This window comes from Gallus gallus, chromosome 15 (genome assembly GCF_016699485.2).
Source record: "Gallus gallus isolate bGalGal1 chromosome 15, bGalGal1.mat.broiler.GRCg7b, whole genome shotgun sequence".
NCBI classification, from domain to species: Eukaryota; Metazoa; Chordata; class Aves; order Galliformes; family Phasianidae; genus Gallus; species Gallus gallus.
Window position 1 is genome coordinate 9628134 of NC_052546.1, and position 23446 is coordinate 9651579.

At 43.9% G+C, this 23446-nt stretch overlaps 2 protein-coding genes across 19 annotated transcripts in view; one reads left to right on the forward strand and one right to left on the reverse strand.

Annotated features, from left to right (window-relative positions):
* The window catches only part of CIT (citron rho-interacting serine/threonine kinase), a 71486-nt gene extending 57239 nt beyond the window's left edge, over nt 1-14247 (forward strand). For 6 of the 16 annotated variants that reach the window (XM_015275389.4, XM_004934401.5, XM_004934405.5 and 3 more), the window contains 17 exons: nt 105-269; nt 1317-1454; nt 1715-1895; nt 2096-2187; nt 2440-2544; nt 3407-3576; nt 4561-4653; nt 4862-4997; nt 5666-5805; nt 6654-6746; nt 8601-8709; nt 8829-8957; nt 9729-9809; nt 10441-10519; nt 10614-10793; nt 11415-11748; nt 12251-14247. In XM_015275389.4, the coding sequence (XP_015130875.2) occupies nt 105-269; nt 1317-1454; nt 1715-1895; nt 2096-2187; nt 2440-2544; nt 3407-3576; nt 4561-4653; nt 4862-4997; nt 5666-5805; nt 6654-6746; nt 8601-8709; nt 8829-8957; nt 9729-9809; nt 10441-10519; nt 10614-10793; nt 11415-11748; nt 12251-12274 (2249 nt within the window). In that variant the 3' untranslated portion in view covers nt 12275-14247. The remainder of the gene's footprint in view (nt 1-104; nt 270-1316; nt 1455-1714; nt 1896-2095; nt 2188-2439; nt 2545-3406; nt 3577-4560; nt 4654-4861; nt 4998-5665; nt 5806-6653; nt 6747-8600; nt 8710-8828; nt 8958-9728; nt 9810-10440; nt 10520-10613; nt 10794-11414; nt 11749-12250) is intronic. The other 10 variants (XM_015275392.4, XM_040648178.2, XM_015275393.4 and 7 more) reach the window with 5 other exon arrangements.
* Nucleotides 14248-17070: 2823 nt separating this feature from the next.
* Nucleotides 17071-22747, reverse strand: PRKAB1 (protein kinase AMP-activated non-catalytic subunit beta 1). Of its 3 annotated transcripts, none has more exons than XM_015275334.4 (8): nt 22710-22747; nt 22210-22384; nt 21439-21605; nt 20657-20750; nt 19988-20102; nt 19304-19437; nt 18800-18868; nt 17071-18717 (listed from the first exon to the last, which is right to left on the reverse strand). In XM_015275334.4, exons 2-8 carry the CDS (start codon nt 22372-22374, stop codon nt 18640-18642), a joined length of 822 nt encoding a protein of 273 aa, XP_015130820.4. In that variant the 5' UTR covers nt 22375-22384; nt 22710-22747; the 3' UTR covers nt 17071-18639.
* Between the last annotated feature and the right edge of the window lie 699 nt (nt 22748-23446).

The window sequence follows — 23446 nt, forward strand, 5'->3', positions numbered from 1 at the left end:
GTTTTTCTGCTGGTTGTAACCTTTGAATGGTTACATAGAACCACTGCTATGAGCTAGTGCTTCACGTTGGTTGTGTTAATGAGTGGTATTTATCTCGTCTGTAGCTGCTCATCGGAAAATATCAGACCACCCTCATCCTTCCACTCCAGCCACGGCCAGGCAGCAGATCATCATGTCTGCCATAGTCCGCTCACCAGAGCACCAGCCTACCCCGATCAGTCTGCTAGCTCCACCCTCCAGTCGCAGGAAGGAATCCTCCACACCAGAGGGTAGGTTCTTGGTGAACTTCTCTGTTGCATGTCTTCAACTATTTAGGTGTGATCTGCCTCTCGCTCCTTCTCAGTATTTTTTGGTAATAGGAGAAGGTTTGGTTTGGCATGAAAGGAAGATACCAGTTCAAAGATATAGATATGCACTTACCTAGAAAAGGGGATATTGTTTCTCAGCCTTCTGGCTATGATCAAGTGTAGTACCTGTGATACCCTTCCATAGCTTTGAGATTGGAGGTGACAGGGTCATCAAGAAAAGTGAACGGTTTAAGGGTTCTGCTCTTTTATACTTAGCTAACTAGTGTTCAAGAATTAATATCAAACAGGGAGACTTCAAACTAAAACCTCCCAGTCTTCAGTTGAGGATGAAAAAAGATGGGACAAGCCAAAATCACCTATTGGTCTTGCCATCACAGGTAGCTGGGGAAGCACAGTGCTATAAGGATGGGTTCTATGTACTGGCATAGGAAGGTGTCCTCAGTGGCAGATAATGGTCAGGGAATGAATGATATTTATTGGTGAAAGAATGTGCCTTGAAGGATTGACTTTGTTCACTAACAACCAAAAGTACAGAATAGAACCACTAACAGATTCTGTTTTAGGTATGCTTTGAGATATGCTACCACTGGTGGTTAGTATGAAGGCAATAAAAAGGAAAAAGATCTGTGATGTATTGATTACAACAGTGTAGGTGCTGGAGAGTTTGTTACCTATAAGCAAAATAGTCATTAGTCCAGCACATCGTTAAGAATTGAAGGTAAGTGCAGACTTGAAATTCAGTTGGATTATTCAGCATAATCTTGCTACACCACAATAGCAATGTCAGCTCTGCAGTCTGTTTTCAAGTGGCACATTCCGTGCAACTGTAAAAGGTAATTACTGAGGTAACTTAAGATTTTGCAGGTTGCAAAGGAAAATAGGCAGTGTCCTTGTTCATTGGGGATAGAAATATGCAGTCACCTTGACTTTAAAATGTCAAAACCTACTATAACGTTCATCCCTGTCACAATATGCATTCTAAGAATAGATTTTTTTTGTCCCTTCCAGAGTACAGTCGGCGCCTGAAAGAGCGAATGCATCATAATATCCCACATCGTTTTAATGTGGGGCTAAATATGAGAGCAACAAAATGTGCAGTGTGTCTGGATACTGTGCACTTCGGACGGCAGGCATCTAAATGTCTTGGTAAGAGCAGAGTGTGTGCCTGTAGTGTAACGTGACGAGAATGAGGAAGCATCAGCTGTCTAGAATTGCTTTTCAGTGAAGGTTGAATGAATGACCAAACATGAAGGCTGAAATTTCTTGAGCAAACATTCTTCTTTAGAAAACATTTGATGTAGAATACAAGGAGATTCTTGTAAAAACTGGGATTTGTGCATTAGGAGTTGAGGCAACTGTAATGCTTTTTTCATCATTTTACATAAGTTTTTCTCTGTTTTTGTCAGAATGCCAAGTGATGTGTCACCCAAAATGCTCAACTTGCTTGCCAGCTACTTGTGGACTGCCAGCAGAATATGCCACACATTTCTCTGAAGCATTCTGCCGGGATAAAATGAATTCTCCTGGTCTGCAGCTGAAGGAGCCAAGCAGCAGTCTACGTCTTGAAGGGTGGATGAAAGTGCCAAGGTATAAATGGCATTGATGCCATATCAGGTGCTGAAACATTTGGGACAGTTCCTTGTGTTATCCTGACTCTTACGATGTGATAATTGGATATGTTCATTACAACTTCTTGCTACCAATGAAATCTCATTTAAAATTTGCATGTTTGTTTTGTTCATAATCAAGTAGAAAATCCAACGTGGGTTTGTGCTTATTTTCTTCAGGAATAATAAACGTGGGCAACAGGGCTGGGACAGGAAGTATATTGTCCTGGAAGGAACAAAAGTGCTCATTTATGATGCAGAAGCAAGAGAAGGTAACTTAGCATTTCTAGGAAGAACAAGGCCTAAAGATTGCTTGCTGTAGCCTTACCTGATTTAGCTGAATGTTCTGTAATAAGGCAACGTTGTTGGTTTTTTTAGGTCTTTTATGGTTTTATTTGCTAGTATGTTATCACAGTCCAGCTGTGAAATATCTAGCCTGTATCCACTTCATTTTGCTATCAGTTACTTTCCTCACTGTTTGTTTGTTTGCCCTTCCTTAATCCATCTCCCCATTCTCTCTGCAGCTGGACAGAGGCCTCTGGAAGAATTTGAGCTCTGCCTTCCTGATGGGGATGTAACTGTTCATGGAGCTGTAGGAGCTACTGAACTTACCAATACAGCAAAGACAGGTGAGAATCAATGAGGTCAAATGGATTTCATCTGATTTGACATCAGTTGGTATTCTGTTTGGCTAAACAGATTTTTCTCCCTTTAACTTTCATTCTGTAACTGTGCAATTCCAAGATTACCTCTCTGAATTAAGTGGATAGGTTTGGTTAGACTTGGTTACACGTAGGGAGTTATTTCTGTCATAGTAGTTGAACTGTGAATAAGATAATCATCAAGCCAAATGGAAGTAAATATTAGCATTTTGTAGCATACTTAAAAGCAAACTTGGTTTACCTTTCATTTCTTTGATCAATACTCGTTATGAAGTGTGAAGTTCTGTAATATGTGTCGCTATTGTGCTCTAACCAGAAAATCGTTAACTCAGAAATACTGTGGGTGTATACAGTCTCTTATTATTAAAAAATGTTAATGTTTTAATTTGTATGTATTGCATAGAACTGATGAAAAGATTATGTATGTCTTGATTTCAACATTAAAGGCTTCAGATTGTTAAAAACAAAGGTTTCCACAACCAATTTTTACAGATATTTCTTGCATAGTACAGGAAAAAACTAGCTGAGTGGCTGTTCTTGTACTTTTTTTCCCAAAATGTTATTTCTTTTGAATAAAAGACAAGAAATGATTCTTACTTATTAGAGACAGCATTGTATGTATGGATTGTATACATCTAGCTAATATTTAGCTCTAGGAGGCTAGCCTGTGCAGGACCTGTAAAAGGAGAAACCTCTGTATAAATTGCTGTGGTAATACATCATGCTAAATACAACTTCTCTCCAATAACACTGAAAGGTGTTGATTTAAGTCCATTGACAATATGCCAAAATCTAATCTAAGTCTTATTCTATCTATACAACATCTCAGATGTGCCATATATCCTAAAATTGGAGTCTCATCCACACACCACTTGCTGGCCTGGTAGAACACTCTACCTGTTAGCACCCAGCTTCCCTGACAAACAGCGCTGGGTCACAGCACTGGAATCAATAGTGGCAGGTGGGAGAGTTTCCAGAGAAAAAGCTGAGGCTGATGCTGTGAGTATAAAAGTTTCATTTAATAATAAATATTCTGGGAGGGAGCAGAGTTTTGAAAAATGATTTTTTGGTATTTGACATACTGAGGTTTAACTGAAGGTAAGTTCTTATTTCTGCCTTAAGACACACAGTATGAATACTAGGAGCTAGTTCATTGTGAAACTGGTACTTTATATGACAATACACCCTTCTTTAGGCTTGGGAATGCAGTGAGAGGACTCAAAAATTGTATCTCTCCAATTCCAGCATACAGCAAAGTAAGAAAGATCAGTTTAAAACATGTTTAAGTTTAAATCTTATCTTATAATGTACCATATGGAATGAGCAAGCCTTGAAAGAAAGAAAGAAAGAAAAAACAAAGAGCTCTTTCCTAAAGAACTGAGGTTTCTTTTTGTTTTGTAGCAGAGAGGAATGTGTTTGTTTTTTACTTTTAGCTTTATTCCTGATAAGGATAAAAGCTTAAATTGAGTTGTTAAGACTTTGGATAGCCTTTTGTCATTGCTGTGCTGATAAATCTATTTTCTGATGAAGGGAGACTTGATTCTACGGCATTTCATATTAAAATGTTGGCTCTGGAAGTAATGAATATCGGATTAGGAGGAAATCATCTCTCATGCTAACATTTCTTTCATCTCTGGGAAAATATATGTTCTCACTGGCATTTGGACATCCTTATCCTTCTGGAAAAAAAAAAAGTCAGTGCTCCATTGCAGAAGATGGAGGGAATTGGAAATTACAGGGATAACGACAGATTGTACATGAGTTTAATTCTGATCAGTTTCTGACTGCATTTCAGGCAGCTGAAAGTTTACTAATTCTTTTGTAGGAGAGATCCCTGCAACGTTTAGCTTTATCCGAAAAGAAAATCTATACTAAACTTTTTATCCCATCTGAAATCATGATTTTGCATTGCTAAAATACAGTTGGAGAAGCAGAGGAGGTTTAACTTACCAATAACAAGGAAGTTCTTTCTGTTATTTACAGAAGTTGCTTGGGAACTCCCTGCTGAAGCTAGAGGGTGAGGACCGTTTGGATATAAATTGCACAATGCCCTTCAGTGACCAGGTAATGACAATGGTCAGTTGAACCTTACTGAATATTGGATAGTTCACTCATGAACACTGTGCCTTCACAGCAATTTGTGTAATTATGTACTTGGTTTGCTTTTTTTTTTTTTTTTTGTCCTTTTCACTACATCTTCTGGTAAACACTCATCCAAACTTGCTCTTGGAGCAGCCCTTGTTCTCCTCATACAGTGCAGTTTTTGTTTCTGCTGTCACTATAGGTTGTACTGGTGGGTGCAGAAGAAGGTCTCTATGCCCTGAATGTATTAAAGAACTCCTTAACGCACATCCCAGGAGTGGGTGCTGTGTTCCAAATTCACCTCATCAAGGATCTGGAGAAGCTACTCATGATAGCAGGTAGGGGGCTGTACATTATCATTTGTGCTGCAGTAGCCTTCTGCTAATTGCTTTGGAAACTTGCTGCTGTGCAGGTACCAAAGGCCCAGGCTTTCCTTTAGATTAATTACAGGATTGCGTTTATTTGTTTAAAATTGGTGTACCACCAGGAACAGTGGCTAACACAATACTGTCTGATGTTTTCTCATAAATGAGAATGTAATTGAAGGCTTAGTTAAACTTTCATGTGAGAGGAATCAGGCATGGTCTGTAATACCATTTATTGGAGCACTTGGAAACTCATTGCCAGTTATGTTGGCCCAGAAGAGTTCCTCTTAGGGACATTCTAAAGGGTAAAAGAAAACTTTCTGGTTAATTTTGGATAGTGTACTAATGAGGCTGCTTTTAGTGATGACCTACTTGACGTTAACAATGCTATTAATCCACAGAGAGAACTGTTTTCCCAGTGGATTTATTGCCTGTTTTGTGGTGTTTTTTTGGTGGTTTTTTTTAGATAAGTTTTCTGTTTCACTTTTAATAGGAATAATATGAAATGAATTCTACATGGTACATTGTGACTGTTTCCACAGTAACAGCCCGTAATGATAAGCTGCTGCTTAGGTAACAGAAAAGACTTGCAGGGAACAAGGAGTTTTCCCTTGACAAAACGTAACCATTTTTGTCTGCAGGAGAAGAAAGGGCTTTGTGTCTTGTTGATGTAAAAAAGGTGAAGCAATCTCTAGCCCAGTCTCACCTTCCGGCCCAGCCTGATATCTCACCAAACGTTTTTGAAGCTGTCAAAGGATGTCATCTTTTTGCTGCTGGCAAGGTAGGACACATCTCCCTCCTGCTCCCAGAGCACCCTTTAGCCTCTACCAAGTTTAATATTAATCACGTCAGCATCTTTATTTCACTGGCAACACATCCAAGGTCTGTATTCTTGTTTAAAATCTTTTTTTCTTCAAATAAGAGCAGTATAGGTGGAAAGGAGAGACTGAGCAGGAGATGGGATGGAGAATCTACTACAAATATGAATAAATTCAGGCAGGATGACATGACGGTATAACCTGAACTGCTGTATAATAAGAAATACATCAAAGCACAGCGTAGCTGTCTCCTCAGAGTTTGCTTCAGCTTTAAGATTTATAGTTAGTGAATTCCATCCACTGTTTATTCTCAAATGTTGTGTAACAGTTTCCAAGCTAGCGAGTTTACTTCCTTGTGTCACTTGATAACACTTGATATTTATGCTAATTCCCAGTGTCAGTATGGAACATTTAGCCACAGTAAAAATTCTCATTATCAATTAATTCTGCTCAGTGCTCTGATAACAAACTGAGCATCATTCAGTTCCAAGTGATTTTTAAGGTAGCAGTTTGAGGGGTTAAAATTAAACCTAACTCATGTTGGTTTCTTACTGATTTTAATGAAAAGCTTCTGATTTGTTCTAAGTATGAAAGACATCATAGAAACAGTTCAAATTTGTATTCCTTTGAGAATCTGAAGAGGCTTGTTGTCCTTTCACTACTTTGCTCTGTAACTACCCTACTAAAAATGGACTAGCTTATCTCTGCAAATTTCCTTTTGTGTTAAAAGGTCTTTGTATCTGTTCCACACATTCAGCATTAGAATTTACTTTATTATCACCCTAACCTATGGCTGTAATCCTCCTTACAGGTTGAGAATGGTCTTTGCATCTGTGCAGCCATGCCCAATAAAGTGGTTGTTCTGCGATACAATGAGAGCTTGAGCAAGTTCTGTATCAGAAAGGTAAGCTTAGTAATTCCTTTCAGTAGCTGAGGTAATTCTTACACTGCACTAAGGCTTTGCGTTGCTCCGGAGCAAACATCTTAAGCTTTTTTTTGCATGCATAAGAACATTTGTTTGCCAGGAGAAGTGATAGAAAATTGCTGTGCGCTGAGTAAAGTGGGAGCACAGAGCAATTTCCTGTAATGAGGGTTGGCATATTGTGAGAGACAGAGAACAGAATTGAGATTTTTGAGATACTGGACCCAGCTGTACCCATACCCTTGCTTATTTACCCAAGGAAGGCTTTTTTCTTAGTTATCCATCAGTGTTCCCTCACCTTGGTTGTCTTTGGACAAATCCTGAAAAAATGAGTTCTCCCTTTGCAATTAAATAACTTGTTTACTGTTCCTATGCAGATCAAAGTTTATTTGGTATTATCCCATCACAGGATAAGCAGCTGATAAATACAGCAAACAAGCCAGTAAGATACAAATCTCACATGGCTTTGTATATACTTCCAGTGTATGTAGCCATCTCTGCCTGCACCACTAGTAGTGCATGGTTCTGGAGCATGCATTGCTTCGCTCTGCCATCTGCAGATGTGAAAAGCAGAACGTCTGGAACTCTTCTTCAGCCAGCCAGTCACTTGCAGGTAGACGTGCAGTAATTCAGGTGCTGGCCTCCTGGAGAGCTGAGATACATGTGTTGGACAAATCTTGGCACACACAGTATGGATGCCAGCAAACCTGGAATGCATACAAGCATTGTAGCTGATACCAACTCTTGCTCATGACAGAGTACCACTTGACAGAAAACTCTGAAGATGTACAGCTGCTGGTCTCTGCAAATGCTGCCATTCAACTTCAACATCTTTGCTGATCCAGGCAACTCAATTTAGATCCTAACAAGATGGCAGCAAGCCCAGGATATGCTCTTCTGTTCTGTCAACTAAATTTCCAGATAAACTAGGATAAACAATAGACAACAGAGATTAAAGAAGTCTAGATTAAATCTGTGACTCTGGAGACAAATATGTGACATGATTGCTACAATTCAGGATAGAGAGAAACCAGTCAGTTTCTTGTATCATCTCCAGGCAGCTTTTCAGACATGCAGTCATTGGTGTGGCTGCAAGCTATTACAAATAAGCAGAGAGCCACTCCCTGCTATTCCAGTAAACTGAGCTACAGAGCAGAATGTCTTTCAGAACAATGTATCCTTCTAAAAGGAAGAGGTTCTCAATAAGGTTATCACCTGGAGATGAGTTGACTTGCAAGTCTCTATTCAAGCATCACTTCCAACCAAATAAAAATTTTCCTTCAAACAGGAGTATTTTTCCATGACTTTGAGAGGTTACTGTCTCTCTCCATTATAAATGTGGCAATATTCATTGGTTGCTCCAAAAGTAACACCTCGTATTTATTTACAATTTATTTTTACGTGTTTTTAAAAATCTGTACCAGCAGATGTGACCCACAGTCACCACTGCTGAAGCACACCACCCGCTGCCTCCCTGTGCTCACATCCACTGTTTGGTCTCCACAAGCATTCAGCGAGCATCGACGAATTGTCAGTAGATGCCATTTTGTCCACACGGAGGAATTCAGTCCTACACCTTTGCTTCAGACGGTATTTTGTCACACTGCCCCTCTGCTGCTATCTATCAAACGGCAACAAAATGTAACAGAATATTGGTGAGAAGATTCAACCTCTACTGCTATACCACCAATATCCAGCTTTGATATTGTGGGACAACTTAATAAAATAGGAGGCACTACTTTCAGAGCAGCCCTTGTGTAACCTTCCATAATAAGCAATATCTGTATACAGTTACAGGGAACTAATACTGGTCTATACATTCCTTCTTTTTTCCAGGAGATTGAAACCTCAGAGCCTTGCAGCTGTATCCATTTGACCACTTACAGCATCATTATTGGAACCAATAAGTTCTATGAAATTGAGATGAAGCAGTATACACTGGAGGGTAGGAGGCATTTTCTAAGGAATGCACCAAATGGCTCCACAGATTCTGTGGATTACTGCTTTAGGGGAAAACAAAAGTTGGTGTGCTGAACAAGCTGTTTTTCTCCATTCTCTTTGCAGAGTTCCTGGATAAAAATGACCACACTTTGGCCTCTGCTGTGTTTGCTGCATCCACCAACAGTTTCCCAGTCAGCATCATCCAAGTGAACCCAACAGGGCAGAGGGAGGAGTATCTGCTGTGTTTTCATGGTAAGTGTATTGTATGGTTGTACAATTGTTGCACTACATCTGTTCTTGGTATGGGAACTAACAGAAGGTGCTGTTGAGAGAGAAAGCTGGACAGAGTTGACTTCCTAGGGCCTGGTAACAAAAGGCTTCTTAGAAATAATAAATCTAAAAGCCCTGAAAGACTTGCTGTTGGTGGTTTAAACAGTGAAGATATGCAGAAAATTGGTGCTAAAATATCTATTCCTGATCCGGTTTTCTGCAGTGCTTCTGGCTTTAAAGTTGTCTGTACCCATGGCTCAGTACCACAGGTAGTCTTCTGTGCCCAAACGGGAGGGATTGTAGTTAATATTAAGTAAAACAGGTTTCTGATTATCCTGATGAAACACTAAGGGGTTTTTGAACCTTGGAATTCTTGGTAGAAGAGACTTTTTAAATGTCTTGTGTATTACTTTCTCTTATAGCTGCTTTTATTGGCCCTTTAGGATAGTGTCATGGAAATGCACAGGAAGTCTTCAAAAACCAGCTAGCATTAGTTCTGAGTGTCTTACAGTAGGAGTAGCATAGCATTCCCAGCTGTAGAAGCAGATGGAATAATAACCTTACTTTAATTGGTACAAAGAGACCTAGAATTCAAATATCTTCTGGTATCCAAGTACTCTTTAAGTCTAGACAATGTCAAGGCAACCTGTGGGACTTGCAAGATCATGTTCATCTTCTCACTGTGAAAAATACCCGTCAGAATCCTTTGTGTCTTCAAAACTGCTCATGACCTGACATTACTTTTCTTGGCAGAGTTTGGTGTCTTTGTGGATTCCTACGGAAGACGCAGTAGGACTGATGACCTGAAATGGAATCGCTTACCCTTAGCTTTTGGTAGGTGCAGAGGGATGTTCATTTCGGTTATGGGCATTACTGAAATGAGGAAACATATTTGTGGGAAAGGTATTCTTTGCCCTCAGCAGTTCCATTTCCTCCTCCCTCTCCCAGCTCTCCCAGAAGCTATGGCAATTTTCACATGATTTAATATCATTATAAATCCAAACGGCAGACCTTCTGAAGTGTACACAGTTGAGACAGACTAAACTAAAGTGATGTATTCCCTTAATGTTCTTAGTTTGACAGTGACTAAACTGGCTAGTGCAGTTTTTGATGATGCTTGGAAATACCTGAAATAGTCAAGAATGTATCATTTCAGTGTGGATCCTTCAGGCCTTTTGCGCTACCTGCTGGATTTTGTTCGGTTAATAGCCCATTTTTATGCATTATTCATATTACTTCAGTTACTAAAATTTCTTTGGACACAGGTAATTTTATAGCAGCAGTTCTTAAAGCTCCTGTCTCTCTACTTAGTAATTTTGTTTGTAATAAGACATCACAGAAATTGTACTCTTCCTAGCTTTTCCCAATGGGCTGCAGCATTCTATTGTGTTCACAGAACCTTTTAATAAGTTTCTAACAGAGAACTTTATATTGTATTTCTCCTGCCTCTATGATGTTCCTTCAGCCTATAGGGAGCCTTATCTGTTTGTGACCCACTTCAATTCCCTTGAAGTGATAGAGATTCAGGCACGAGCTTCTCTAGGGTAAGTTGTTCTCTTTTCATTCTTTTGAACAGCATGTGCCGGGAAAAGGTGCAGTGTTGTCATTGTAAATACTTTTTCCTGCCATTTTACCCAGAACTCCTGCACGAGCCCACTTGGAGATACCAAATCCACGGTATCTAGGGCCTGCAATCTCATCTGGAGCTATCTACTTGGCCTCCTCCTACCAAGATAAATTAAGGGTGATCTGCTGTAAGGGCAATCTGGTGAAGGAGACCAACAATGAGCACCACAGAGGATCTTCTGCTACACGCAGGTATGGTTAATTTGGTGTGTTATGGTCCTTGTGTAAGCAAAGTCACTCCAGATATCCTTTCCCCCTTAGATGTTTGTTGCCCTCACTTCATTCTTGGAGACAGAGACTAGTGTTAGTTACTGTAGTGCTGGAATGGAACAAGAAACGTTCCTCATGTTTTAAAATCCAGAGCACTGAGAAACATGAGCTCTGTGGGAATCTCTGGCGAATCTCTTCCTTAAACACAAGTAGAGGATGTTTTGAGCTCTTCAGCTGTTTTATGTTGACTGTGACTTCAAAACACGGTGAGTTCAGGTTGCGATGGTGTGACACTAAATATCGACTGTAAGAATCTCTAAATCAAGGGTCACGTTCTCTTAAGGGAGCACGCAGAGAGACAGGGTTCAGCAGGGCAGTGGCACTTCAGACAGGTGCATAAATGCCACGGTTGATAGTACTGCTGGAAACTGAAAAATCAGGATGTGTAGCTCATCTGAACCTGGCCTAGGCCTCATGGATCCATCTTTGCCCTTTTGAGCACGGCTTAGGGAGGTCTGATTTTTCACATGAACGCTACTAGATATTTCAGGAAAGTTACATTTTTGCTAAAAGGAAATGTAACATGAGGTTTTTGTCGCTCAGCTGTTCGCGTCCATTATTTTTGAATGACAGCAGCCCTAACAAGAGAGGTCCGCCCACATACAACGAGCACATAACCAAGCGGGTAGCGTCGAGCCCAGGACCACCGGAAGGTCCCAGCCACCCTCGAGAACCAAGCACACCCCATCGGTACCGTGAGGGCAGGACAGAGCTGCGGAGGGACAAGTCACCTGGGCGACCACTGGAGAGGGAGAAATCTCCAGGCCGGCTTCTGAGCACCCGCAGAGAAAGGTCCCCTGGAAGACTGTTTGACGAAAGCAGCCGAGGACGGATGCCTGTGAGTGGTGCCAGAACTCCTCTTGCTCAAGTCAACAAGGTAAGTGGGGAGCTTGGAGATGTTCTCTAATCTCTTGAAAAGATGTGGACTTCAGAAGGGCTAGTGGTACTGTAAAGTGTAAGAGCAAATCCCATCTCATCCTGCTCCTATCGAAGCACACAGCATACGAAGTTGTAACTTCCTGACCCTGTGAACACCCTTCCCTTGCACTAGTTCTGTAAGTGCAAAAGCAGCTTGACTTGAGAACAGGCTAAAGTTCTTGAGACATGAAAGTGAAGGTTTTACTAGCAGAAGTCAAGTCACTGAGGGCTTGAGAGGGAGATAGTGTCTGGATAAATGAGTGTGGGAGCCTGCTATGATCACTGTGATGCTGATGCTTACCTTTGTCAGAGGTTTAAGCATTATGCCACCAGGAAGCAAGCAGACATGGAGCACTCAGTCAGCTGTAGCAGCAGTGGTTAGGTGATGTAATGCTTCTGGCACCTTGCTTCTGTAGGAACAATATGTGCAACATGTAACTGTCATTTTATTTCCCTGCCAGGTCTGGGACCAGTCTTCAGTGTAAGTCTCAGCTAGACAAAGTTACTCATCTTGACCTGCAGGAAAAAAAAAAAAGGAAATACACTGAGTTACATGCACTCCATACATCTGCTGCCCAGTTACCAAAACAGCATTTCTGGGCCAAAGCTAGCTTCATATCAGGAGATGTGATGCTGTTGAAGATTGTTCGCATCTCAGTTAATTTCTCTGCACTTTCCTGCACTCCTGTTTTTGCACTTTGTACTACTGTTACTCTTTCAAGCAGTTCATGAACTTTTTGTATTCACTATAGTCCCTAGTACTTCATCAAGGAAATTAAATGGGACTGGAGTCCCACCCCAGGTCTTCAATGTGGTTAGCACCCCTTACCAGATAATTGATCATAGTTCTGAGATGTGCTGGGAATTCCTAATGGCCTGGAACCAGAAGGGCCAAGGTGACCGAGTCTTTCAATAGGTGTGATTGGATATTCTCTACAGAACACACACACACAAAAATTACTTGTGATAAATCTGTTCACCTGCCACTTCTGAGAGTTATTTTGTTCTCAATAAAATTGCTCTAGAGCAGCTCTGTTGGGGAGGGAAGAACCCTGCTTTAAATGAGCCCGTGTGCCCTACTCCAAGACAAAGTGCATTATCTATAAGCTACTGGGGTGTTAAGACTTTATCCAGGTCTTCTGCATGACAGTTCACTGCATGCTGCTGCACCATCACTGGCTGCTCTCTCCTTTTAGGTTGCTTTGCTGAGTAGTGTATTGTACCTCACTTGTAAATTAACTGAAACCTCTAGATTACGCTGCAAAATAACTGTTAATTACTCTGGAAATTTGGCAAAGAAGAGTTAACGAGCCTTATTCTATGACAAGAATTACAGTCACACTTGCGTTCTCCTGTCAGCATTAAACACGGTCCGTTCAGAAATTACACCACAGACCTCAGCTCAGATCCCAAGAGGACTTTCACCAGAGAGAAAAGCAGCACAGAGCTGGGCCCTCCCTGTGACCTGTAGCTTGTCATACAATAAGACCCAACTGTCACTGCACAAGAGGATACTCACAATGAACAGCTTTAGCGGTTACTGACCACCTTTGCCTTTGCTTCTGCATATCTAACCTTGAGCCATTTATTGCTTTCTATTCTCTTTTGCTGTGACCATGAAGCAGAGAGCAAATGATTTTCAAAGCAGGTTTTGACCATTCAGTCTGCGATAGCAACATCCTAAGTGAACAACCACGTTCTTTACAACTGGAAAAAGCAAAACCGCATCCAATCTTCCTCTTAAACTTCTGCTAGTCCCTTGCAAGCCCGTGCTAACCTGTTTTAAAGGTCCATAAGAAGTCAAATGTCCTTTGTCAGTGTCCTTTGGCAAGTTTCATGGATATTGTATTCTGTTCTCTTGTCTGTTGGGTTATTTTAGATCAGATTATATGGCAGGAAACTTGCTGAAAGTTTTGTCTCCTGGTCTGAGTACTTTGGAAGGTCACTGAGATCAGTCTTTAAATCTTTGCATCTCATAGAAGATCTTCAAGACCTCAGAAATGGGCCTGTTGAGTCCTGAAAGCGTATCTCTTGTGTCTTGTTTGTGAAATGCTTCCTGCTATAGAAATAGCTCAAAGGACTGTACATATTTACAAGAAAATTTATATTCGTAACAAAAAGGGAATTGAATTGGTTTCTACTTTTTTATTGTAAACTGTGTGTTTTTCAACACTGGCTTTTTCGTTTTAATGGTGGTTGTGGACAGCCATCTTCAGACACTGGAGGGGCCTCAGCTTAATCCTCCTAGCTCCCATGAAGAAATAATTGTAACATTAAATTGCAACTGAAGCTTGTTAGCATAAATGAGATTTTAGGTATCTAAAAGTACAGGAATTTTCTTCATTACCTTTTTATTATTGATAAGGGAGGGAACTAGAGGGACAGTTCAAAGCTCCACCTGGAAAGTATTGAACTTTGTTGTTGAACAATAACCAAATAAAACAAATAACTATCTTGACTGGCATGGTGAAATGAACGCTTCCTTCCACACAGAGTATCCCAAAGCCATCCTAATACTGCACCCAGCATTAGAGGCTGTGTAATCTATAGGCATCGACGCTTACCAAAGAGCTGACCTTGACTATTTAGCATTTTAATAGTTGTTATCCCTGAACAAGTAGCGTAAGTGGCTTCACAAAAGCAAAGCATGTTCATATGAACGACAACAGATGGATTTGTCCAACTATTTTACTATAGCAGCAGTGAGCTGCGAACACCTACAGCTGAATTCTGCCCTCACCTACTTAACCAGTGATGTGGGTAGAGCTAAGACACGTGTGAGTATAAGGGAGAAGAATGTGGCCCTGCTAAACGACCCATACATTTTGAGCTGGAATAAGAAAACATCATCGAATTAACAGTAGTGTGATCTAATGACAGGTTTGGGATCTATCCCAGCAGTGTACTGGTAGCAAAGGGGACAGATAGCTACTCATCCCACCGCTGCAATATGCTGGTGCTTTAAGGCCTAATAGCTGCAACTTTTTAAGAAAAGAAACCTTCACAAATCTAATTCAGATTGAGTACAACCTGCAGAGTTGCTGTACATCTTAACTTACACCTGCTGGGAAAACTTGCTAGATCAGACTTAAATGTAAATACATCTATTTTTAACTGAACCAGTTTTTACAGGGTCTGAGGTATTCTTTCACAGGAAGAGGTTTTTAATATTCACACTGCTGCCTACAGTAACTTAATTTGTCCTCCTACTGTTCAGTGTTTTTGGTTTTGTGCACATAGCCGCCCCCTTACCCCCAATAAAGGGCTTGTTGGAGGGTGTGTGGGAGGGTTACTAATAGCTCCGATTACATTTTGGTCTACATGGCATTCTTCATGAAAATGCTCTACATAAAAACCAAGCTGCTTGATTTATCTATTGTGCCTACTATCTGATGTATATGATGAAATGCTAACTTGTTAAATGTTCATTTCTATTTTACTGTGCACAAAGAATACTTATTTAAAGCTCATTGTTGCAGTCCTATGATGCATGATCAGAATTGTAACAAAACTAAAATAATCCAGAAACTGGTGGAGTAAAAGAAATTACTTATCGAGCCTTTTGATTATCAAGAACCCTGCACAAAACACTTCAGCTTGACCACCACGTGAGTGCTCAGACTTAGGGGTGTGGGGGGGTGGGGGACAGGAGCTCTCCTTATTTACAGAATGCAAGGCTTACTCCAGAGTGAGTGTAACAAAAGGCTCTTAAAAAATAAAGCAACAGCTCTCTTAGCAACAGCCAAGAATAAACATAACAGCATAGACTGTGAGATGTGGGTGGGGGATGTAAGTGAGCTAATAAATCCAGCTCCTGCTCAAGCTTTTGCTTTCGGAGGGATTTGATTCATCCTCTTCCAAGAAGGGACTGCAGTGCAATTAATCTAATTCATTCACCTGTCAAGCAGAAGACAACTTAGCAAAAATAATAAGAGCAACAACTTCTCCTTTCCAAGGAGAAACCAAACCAAACCCAACCCACTTACCTCTTCCATCAGCACTCTGGCCAGCCAGGGCCTGAGCCCACAGTTGCTGTTGCTGACGAGAAAGCCATGTGGGCACTGAGGGGTACCCGGCTCACTTGGAGGAACGCTGTGGCTGCCATAGGTGCCAGAGAGTGGCACACCTTCACAGCATCCCCCCATGTTTGGGAGAGGCCCCTGGGCCTTTGGGCAGCTGTGCTCACCCACCTAGAACGAGCAAAGAAAGGTGGAGGTGATCACAGAACTGCAGTGGTCAGCCCTTGGTGCGGTGAGCTGGGCTTTCTCATCCAGTCCCTCCCCCTGGTTTCTGAAGGGCACAAAGCAGAGCATTCTGTGGGCATCTGCAGGAGCTGATGGTGCACTGCCAGGTACACGCCATGCACCAAATGCTCTTTACCTTCAGAGAGATGGCTACAGTCTGCAAAGCTCACTAACAGAAACAGCGTTCTATATACTGCTTGGCTCTGGCCTGTGGCTCCATCATCTCCTTGCTGATGAAAAGCCTGCAGTGAGTCATGCCTATGTTACTTGGGGAAGAAAATCCACGAGGCCACATCCATAAATACTTTTAAGTCCTGTGTACTTCCCCTTTTCTTTTCTATTCTCCACGTCTCAGAGTTCTGCTTCTTCACTCCTTGCCATGCACAAAACTTGGTTTTGCAAGAAAAGGAAATAGGTTGCCTCTAAGCTGCTCCTATATTCTTTCAGTCCAATAAACATTTCTGATAAATCACCACGTCCACATTTAGTATGCTGACAGCAGAGCCTGGCATGAGAACCCCAACCACACTGCTGCAGCATGACAGCTCCTCTGCACTACAGCTGCACCGCTGTGGAAGCTGCTATAATGGCTGCAGTCACAGCAACCTACCAACGTGTGCTTCCACATGGAAACCTGACAGCATTTCACCTAAAGGCAAACAGAAACAAACCCTCACACACTGTCACGGAGAAACACTTGGAAGAAAAAAAAAAACCCAAACACCCCCCACACACATAAAGCTATGTGCACAAGGAGCTCCTGTTACAATAATAATAGGCCACCAAGGTTTTTCTGAGCAGACCACTGGGGCTTGTGGTAAATAATTGACTCTTTGTCCTGTAGACTTCGCATTACAAATACATGCTAACATATCCTTCAGCTTAGTGACTAAGCTGCAACTATGGGTGAAGAGCTTACCCAGTCCACCAAGGCCTAAAAGCCACCATCTGCCACTTATGGCTTAAAGCAAAGGACAACTCAAGGAAGCATAGGCCACCGTGAACCTGGGCAGGATAGGAACAAAACAAGTCAACCATTTCCTTGAAAATGTTTTATTTATTTGTTTCAAATGAGGCTGAAAACGAAAGCAATTCCATGTTTCAGAATACCAAATAACATCCATAGCACAGAATGAAGAGAGTTTTCAAAGAAAACCATTGCACTCTACCCAGATTACTGAGCTATTCGGAATATTGCAACGAGGTTTGTGAACAGAGTGGAGGATGGCAAACCACCCTCTGCTGTGGCTGGTTCCACTGAGTGCTGGCTGCTTTTGTCCCCACTTAACTCCTTACTGATTTGTTCAACGTGCTCTTCCCCACTGTAGGAGGGGGGCTGCTCATCACTGGCACAGGCACTGGTGCTCTGAGGAACCAAACACCCCACAGGAGCAGACCCAGCAGGTCACCTCCCAAGCTCCTTCCCCCAGGACAGGCCTGAGGCATGCTGGCAGGCAGCTGTACATTAACACTGCATTTATTTTGGGATAAAACAGGCTGCAAGTACCTGTAGAGTACATACAGGCACCCTGGCATGACTGTGTTCACTTCCTTAGAAAATACAAACAGACTAAAATGTGCAGAGATGGCCACAGGCCTGGCTTTGGAAGCAGCAGGGCTTTTCTACCTGCAGTCAATGCTGCACCCTGGCGCAGGAGCCCAGCTCTGGCTGGACTTGACCAGCAGTCAAGTTTGGCCACTGGGATACAGCTAACTTACAGTCACCTTTGAATTGTCACCAGCTGACAGTAGGTGTTACTGAAGAACAAGACCCTACACTGAACGTACTGCTCTCCTTCCAGCTACCTCAGCCAGCGTGACGAAGTCATTGGTGACAGCAAGGGAATTTGGTTGCAAAAAGCAGATTACTGCAAGACACATCTAGGATTGACAGAAAAACCCAGCCATTAAAAACAATTGTCTTTACCAGAAATTCCACAGGGGAAAAAGTTGTAATTCAGTTCTCACGAAGAGAAAAACTACAGAGCTACTCACAGTAGGAACAGAGCACCCCAATCTACTGTGAAATACAAATGAGCCCGTAGGTGATTGTGTCCACGGTTCAGCATAGAAAGGCTGCTACAAAATAATCATCACTATTCACACTTATTTCAGCCATGCAGGTTTGGAACTTGCTACTGAAGTAACTGTGGCTTTGACGCACGTAAGTGATGAAGCCGTTATAACAGACTTGCTTTTGCTGAATGCTGAGCTCCGATCAGATTCCCCAAGAATCTGAACTTTCAAGACTTTGGGCTGGCTTATTTCTCATCATTTGTCTCACTGGAGGTCCTGAATCCGTTTTGCTGCCCTCACATTTTTCAGCCTTATTGAATTGGTGCTCGTTTCTGTTTTGTACGCTGAGCTGACCATGGGCACTGGCACGTCTGCCATGGGCCCAGCTGACACGAAGCTGCCATTTCCAAGAACTTCCACGGTGGGATCAGGAAAATAAGGCAAATGTAGGAGAACCTGAAGTCTCAGAAACAAGATGAAGTCAGAGTTCATTTGCTACAGCACAGAGGAGGAATACATTTGGTTAAGAGAAGCATTGTCTTCTGAGACTGCGCTGGCCCAGAACACTTGGTGACAAACTACTATGATGCTCATATTGGCTTGTATAGCAAGGTAGTCACGTATTTCTTCTTGTAACGATGCGTAGCACTGAGCACCATCACTCCATCCTACAGGAGATGGAAAACAAGTGAGCGTATGACACGGTTATCTGAAAGCTGCAAGTGTGAAGCACGCACCCCGGCCTCTCACCTTGATAGAAAGGGCATAGAGGTGGTTCAGCATGACATGGTTGGGTTCAGGAAGCAAAGCAGGATCACACTGGGAAAAAAAAAAGAGAGAGAGAGAGAATGAGAGACAGTGTGAAAACAACAGAGCTCACAGTTTACTTCTCAGAGCTCATGGGTGATAAACACCATCTGCAACTATCTGCATGCTCACATACATCGCGCTGCTTCGTACACACGACCCACCAGCAAACACAGACAAAGTTTGAAAACAAACCAAGATCCCTCCAGCGTGAAACTCTGAGTCCCCACCATCACCATGGAACAGATCTCAGTTACTTCTTACGTGCTTCTGACCTTTTTATGGATCCACCTGGATCCATAAAACTCCCTGTGCTAAATAGGGAATTTTCCAACGTGGCAACTATTCTAAGGCTCTTCCCTGAGGGCTCCCTGTCTGCACCCCAATTTGTCCGCATCCATTCGCATCCTCAGGGCCCTCATTCAGCCAACAGACTGATGTACTCACAGAAATGCCTGTGTCCTTGTTCAGGATGACCTGCAGCAGGTGTGGGGGAAGAATGGGTGGAGATTTAAAGCGCTCCTCTGCCTTACAGACATAGGGCTCCTGGTGGTACGGTCCTGGAGGTGAGCTTGACAACTCTGCCAGAGAGATGTGAAATATTTACTCTTCAAACAGCCTGTAAGAATATCTGCTCTTTATACCTATGTTTTCCAGTACTCCAAGTGAATTCTCATACCCAGGAACATGAGGCCAAAAGAAACGTGTGGCTTTTAAGTACATGAGCTGCAGCAGCTGATGCAATACCACAGGATCAGTCACTGCCCAATAAGTGATTTAAGATACCCAAAGTCTGTCTGCCTTCACGTTAACTATGCAGGTTTGGGAGGCTGAGTGCCTACTGCACTCCCGACCTTCACTGCCATCCCTGCCAGGCACTTCTGCAGCAAACACTTAATATCAAACACTGTGCCACAGTGTTACCTCCGAGGGAAGGACCAAAACCACAGTATGCACATGTAAAAGGTGTAAAGAGACACTCCCACTTTCTTCCTCTGTGCATTTGTGATGCCTGAGAGCCTGACACGAAGGGAGACCAATTGATATGGAGCTCTAACCCCAGACATAAAGGAAGATGAAAGTTTTAACAGCTCTAAGAAACGTGATACAAAATTACTAACAAGCTCATACCAGACATGTCTGAACACTTCTGGGAGTCCACCATCAAAGCATCAAAGACTTCAAAGTCAGTTTTCTTCACCTGGATGACGTTGTTGACAGTACCCAGCTGGCTGGTTACAACGGGCTGGGAAGAGAAAAGATACAGAAGCCAAACTAAAAATGCTTGCAGACTGATAGGAGTCTCAAAACCACAAGATCAGCACAAATGAGATACTTTGCTTTTAAAACAGGCTGGTACCAGATGGGGAATGAGGTGACCATTGCAGTTACTGTTCAGTTAAGGGACTGGTGCAGTATTTAGGGCCGGGGAGGGACTCTTGTCAATTGAACTCAATAAGTCCAGGTGACTTGTACACAGACAGCAAGCACAGCACAGGGAGATTTGGGCTGTCAACAGTGCTGTAATGCTTTACAAGACAGTTTGGCACCAGACAAGAAAAGTTCACAGCCTCTTTAAAAGGAAGACCCAACAGATCTCAAAACCCATTTGTTACACAGCCTCCTGTCCTTGGGGCTGTCAGTCTGATTGCATCACCTGCAGGGACCACTGTGTCTCTCACCAACTTCATCTGTTTCTATTGCTAATAAACAAGAACCATCTACTGGTACAGAAATCAACCAGCTTCTGCTCTTCACATACCTCAAGGAAGAAATACAGTGCACTGAGGAAAATACTACCTCTGAAGGATCGTGTGTCCACTGCCCATCCACAAAGAACTTGTACTGATGCTCTCCTTCTGGCAGGTCCAGGATTGCCACAAAGTTGTTGTGACTGGAATTGAAGACAAACAGCCCTGAAATGCTCTGAGAGGTGAATCAGCCTATACATGGTAACACACACCACAAACCTCCTTAGCATGCAAAAGCTTTAAAATGCAACCAGAGATCCTTCCCCAGTGGCAGTCAGCCCTTCAATGAGGTCTAAGAGAGGTGCAGCCAGGCTCCACCCCTTCCTATCACACAGCTGAATTGCCTTCACCTGTGCTCCCAGGGCTGACAGGGTCCTTTCCCCAGGTGCTCCATCAGTGCTTCAGGCCGGGACTGAACAGTTCCCATACAAACTCAAACAGGCCGTTGATGCCACTGTGTCTCTTCACTTCTTCTCAAGCAAGGAGCACAATGAACTCTGATACTTCAGCACGTGAGATTCCCAAACGGCCTCTAAACAGCTCAGGTATCTCCTACCCTACAGTACCAAACCTGACAGCAGATGAACCTGCTTTTTTCCAGGGTAATACCACACAGCCCAACTTTCATCCCCCATTCAAATGTCAAACAAACAAACAAACAAAAAAAAAAAAGCATCAAAAGAAACTCAGTGTTGAGGAGCTGAAGGAGAGCAGCTGCCAAGCAGTGCATTAAAGCACAATATGACATAAATATCAGCTAAACAGATTTCTCACTGCTCTAAGCACTCCCAGTCCACGGGGAGCACCACTAACACTGCAGCAGTGCATTACCTCCTTGTCAAAGGAATCTTGCTCCAGTTGTTGAAGGACCCAGATAAATACACTTCTTTCCCTCCTCCGGTCCAGCGAAAGACTGTTGGTCGAGCTTGAGTGGGGGTTTTATCACTCACTTCCAGATCCTGCTGCCAAGCTAGGAACTCTTCTTTATCCAATGGCGCCTACGAGCACAACATCCTGATCAATACAGGTTCCCTCTTTGCAACCTCAGACAGCTTGCATTTCGCTCCATTTAATTCCGTGCTGAGGCACAATTTCATGTGGCACAGCAAGATTAGGCAGTGGCCCTTCTAGATGCCATTCGTTGGCAAGTATTCTGCCAAGACTGCTGAAGCCTTCCAAATCTATAGAGAGAATGGATGGCAGCATAAAAAAGAAATGAGCTCACGAAAGCTTTCAAAATACACAGGTATAAGTAGTGAGAAAAAGAATGATTAAGAGGAAACACCCTTAAGAAGCAGTGAGATTGGGGTAGGCACTAAACGTGTGGTTAGATCCAGGAAGGTTACAGGCTGTTACAGCACACGGCGCTGCACGGCAATGAGGTATCCTCATGAAACACAAAACGCAGCCAGGAGTTTCCAGCAGCCCAACTCACAGTGAGCCAAAAAGGCAGCCGAGGGATCTTTTAATACGGAAAAGAACACATGAAACAACCTGGGTGGCTGCGTGAGCATTAAGGGTGGGAAGGAAGACGGGGCACGGTGGTTAAACAGGGAAAGCTCTGAGGCAGCCCCAGCGTTCCCATGGCAGCAGCAGCCAAACCTTCATCTCCTCCGGATGGAATAAGTCCGCATCCTCGGGGCTGTCCATTAAGATCTTCGGTCTGTCCCCATCCTTGGTGCTGCCGGCTCCTCCCGCACCGTCGCCCCGCGATGCTTTGTGCCCGTGGCGCTCCAGCCCGGCTCGCTCGCTGCTCGTGTTCCCCATTTTTAAGGGCCTAAAAGAGCAGAAGCAAGTTTAGAATCACTTTAGCACCACTTCAGCACGCGTCTTTTTGAAGCCAGATAACCACGAGGCAAAGAAAGCAGCGTCGCGCAGGGCTCTGAGCTGAGCACCCAGAAACGCCACTTATCCAACCTATCAGCACCTGCAAACCGCATCCCGCTCAGAACGGGCAAGAAGCGACGGCTCTCAGCCACCCTCGGTAACGAGCGGCAACGCAAACCTCAGCGGCCACGCGTAACCCGCAGCGCTACGGAGCCCTTCGGGGCCGCCCGCCGCGATGCCCGCCGCGCCCGGCAGCCGCGCAGCGCCGCCCGCACCTCCCGCCGCCGCCGCCGCCGCTTCCGCTTCCGCTTCCGCGTTCCCCGCGCGGCCGCCCCGGCCAGCAGCCGGCCCCGCACTGCGGGTTCCCGCCCGGCGGCCGCGCGGGGTTCGGGGCTGCCTCTCTGCGGCCCATTACCGCCGCCCCGTGCCTGTCCTATCGATGCTGAAGCGCCGTGACGGGCAGCGCGCGGCCGCTCCTGGGGCTGCTTTCCCCCGCTCGGGGTGCTGCGTTTACTCGGGGATGAGAAAGCAGTGAGCACCGCGCCGGGCAGGAAACGCATTCCGGGGGCGCTGAGAGCGGCGGTGCGGCCGCGGGGCGGTGTCGGCTGCGGCGCTGCTCGGGCCGAAGCGCGCGTGGAAGTCGGGAAGCTTTGAGCTGAGCGGCGGTCCCCCAAACGGAGTTCCACGCGGCGTTCCTCCGGGGCGCTGCCGGTCTCGCGTCTCTCTCGGTCCGCTGCTTCCCCCTTTCTGCGATGAGCATAGAGCGGTGCAGGCTGCAGTTTGGGCCGTGCTCCCCATGGCGAGAGAACCGCTTTTCAGGGTCGGACCCAACGGACGGAAGGGTTGTTTTTTTTTCTCTGTTGGATCAAAGCGTATCGTCGTGGCACGCTGTGACGGGGAGGAGGGATTCTGCTGGCATCGACACATTCCCCGTGCCCAGCCCTGGGAGCGCGGCTGGCTGCTGCCGCCTGCCTGGAGGAGCAGCTGCTGCTCATTTGTCTTCCGTGGGCAC

What these genes read in the sequence shown, in the direction of transcription:
- PRKAB1 (XM_015275334.4), bottom strand. Translation starts at nt 22,374, where the DNA reads ATGGGGAACACGAGCAGCGAGCGAGCCGGGCTGGAGCGCCACGGGCAC. An exon ending in TCCATCCGGAGGAGATGAAG is followed by an intron (nt 21,606 to 22,209) that starts GTTTGGCTGCTG and finishes TTGTGCTCGTAG; the next exon opens with GCGCCATTGGATAAAGAAGA. An exon ending in AAGATTCCTTTGACAAGGAG is followed by an intron (nt 20,751 to 21,438) that starts GTAATGCACTGC and finishes CTTCAATTCCAG; the next exon opens with TCACAACAACTTTGTGGCAA.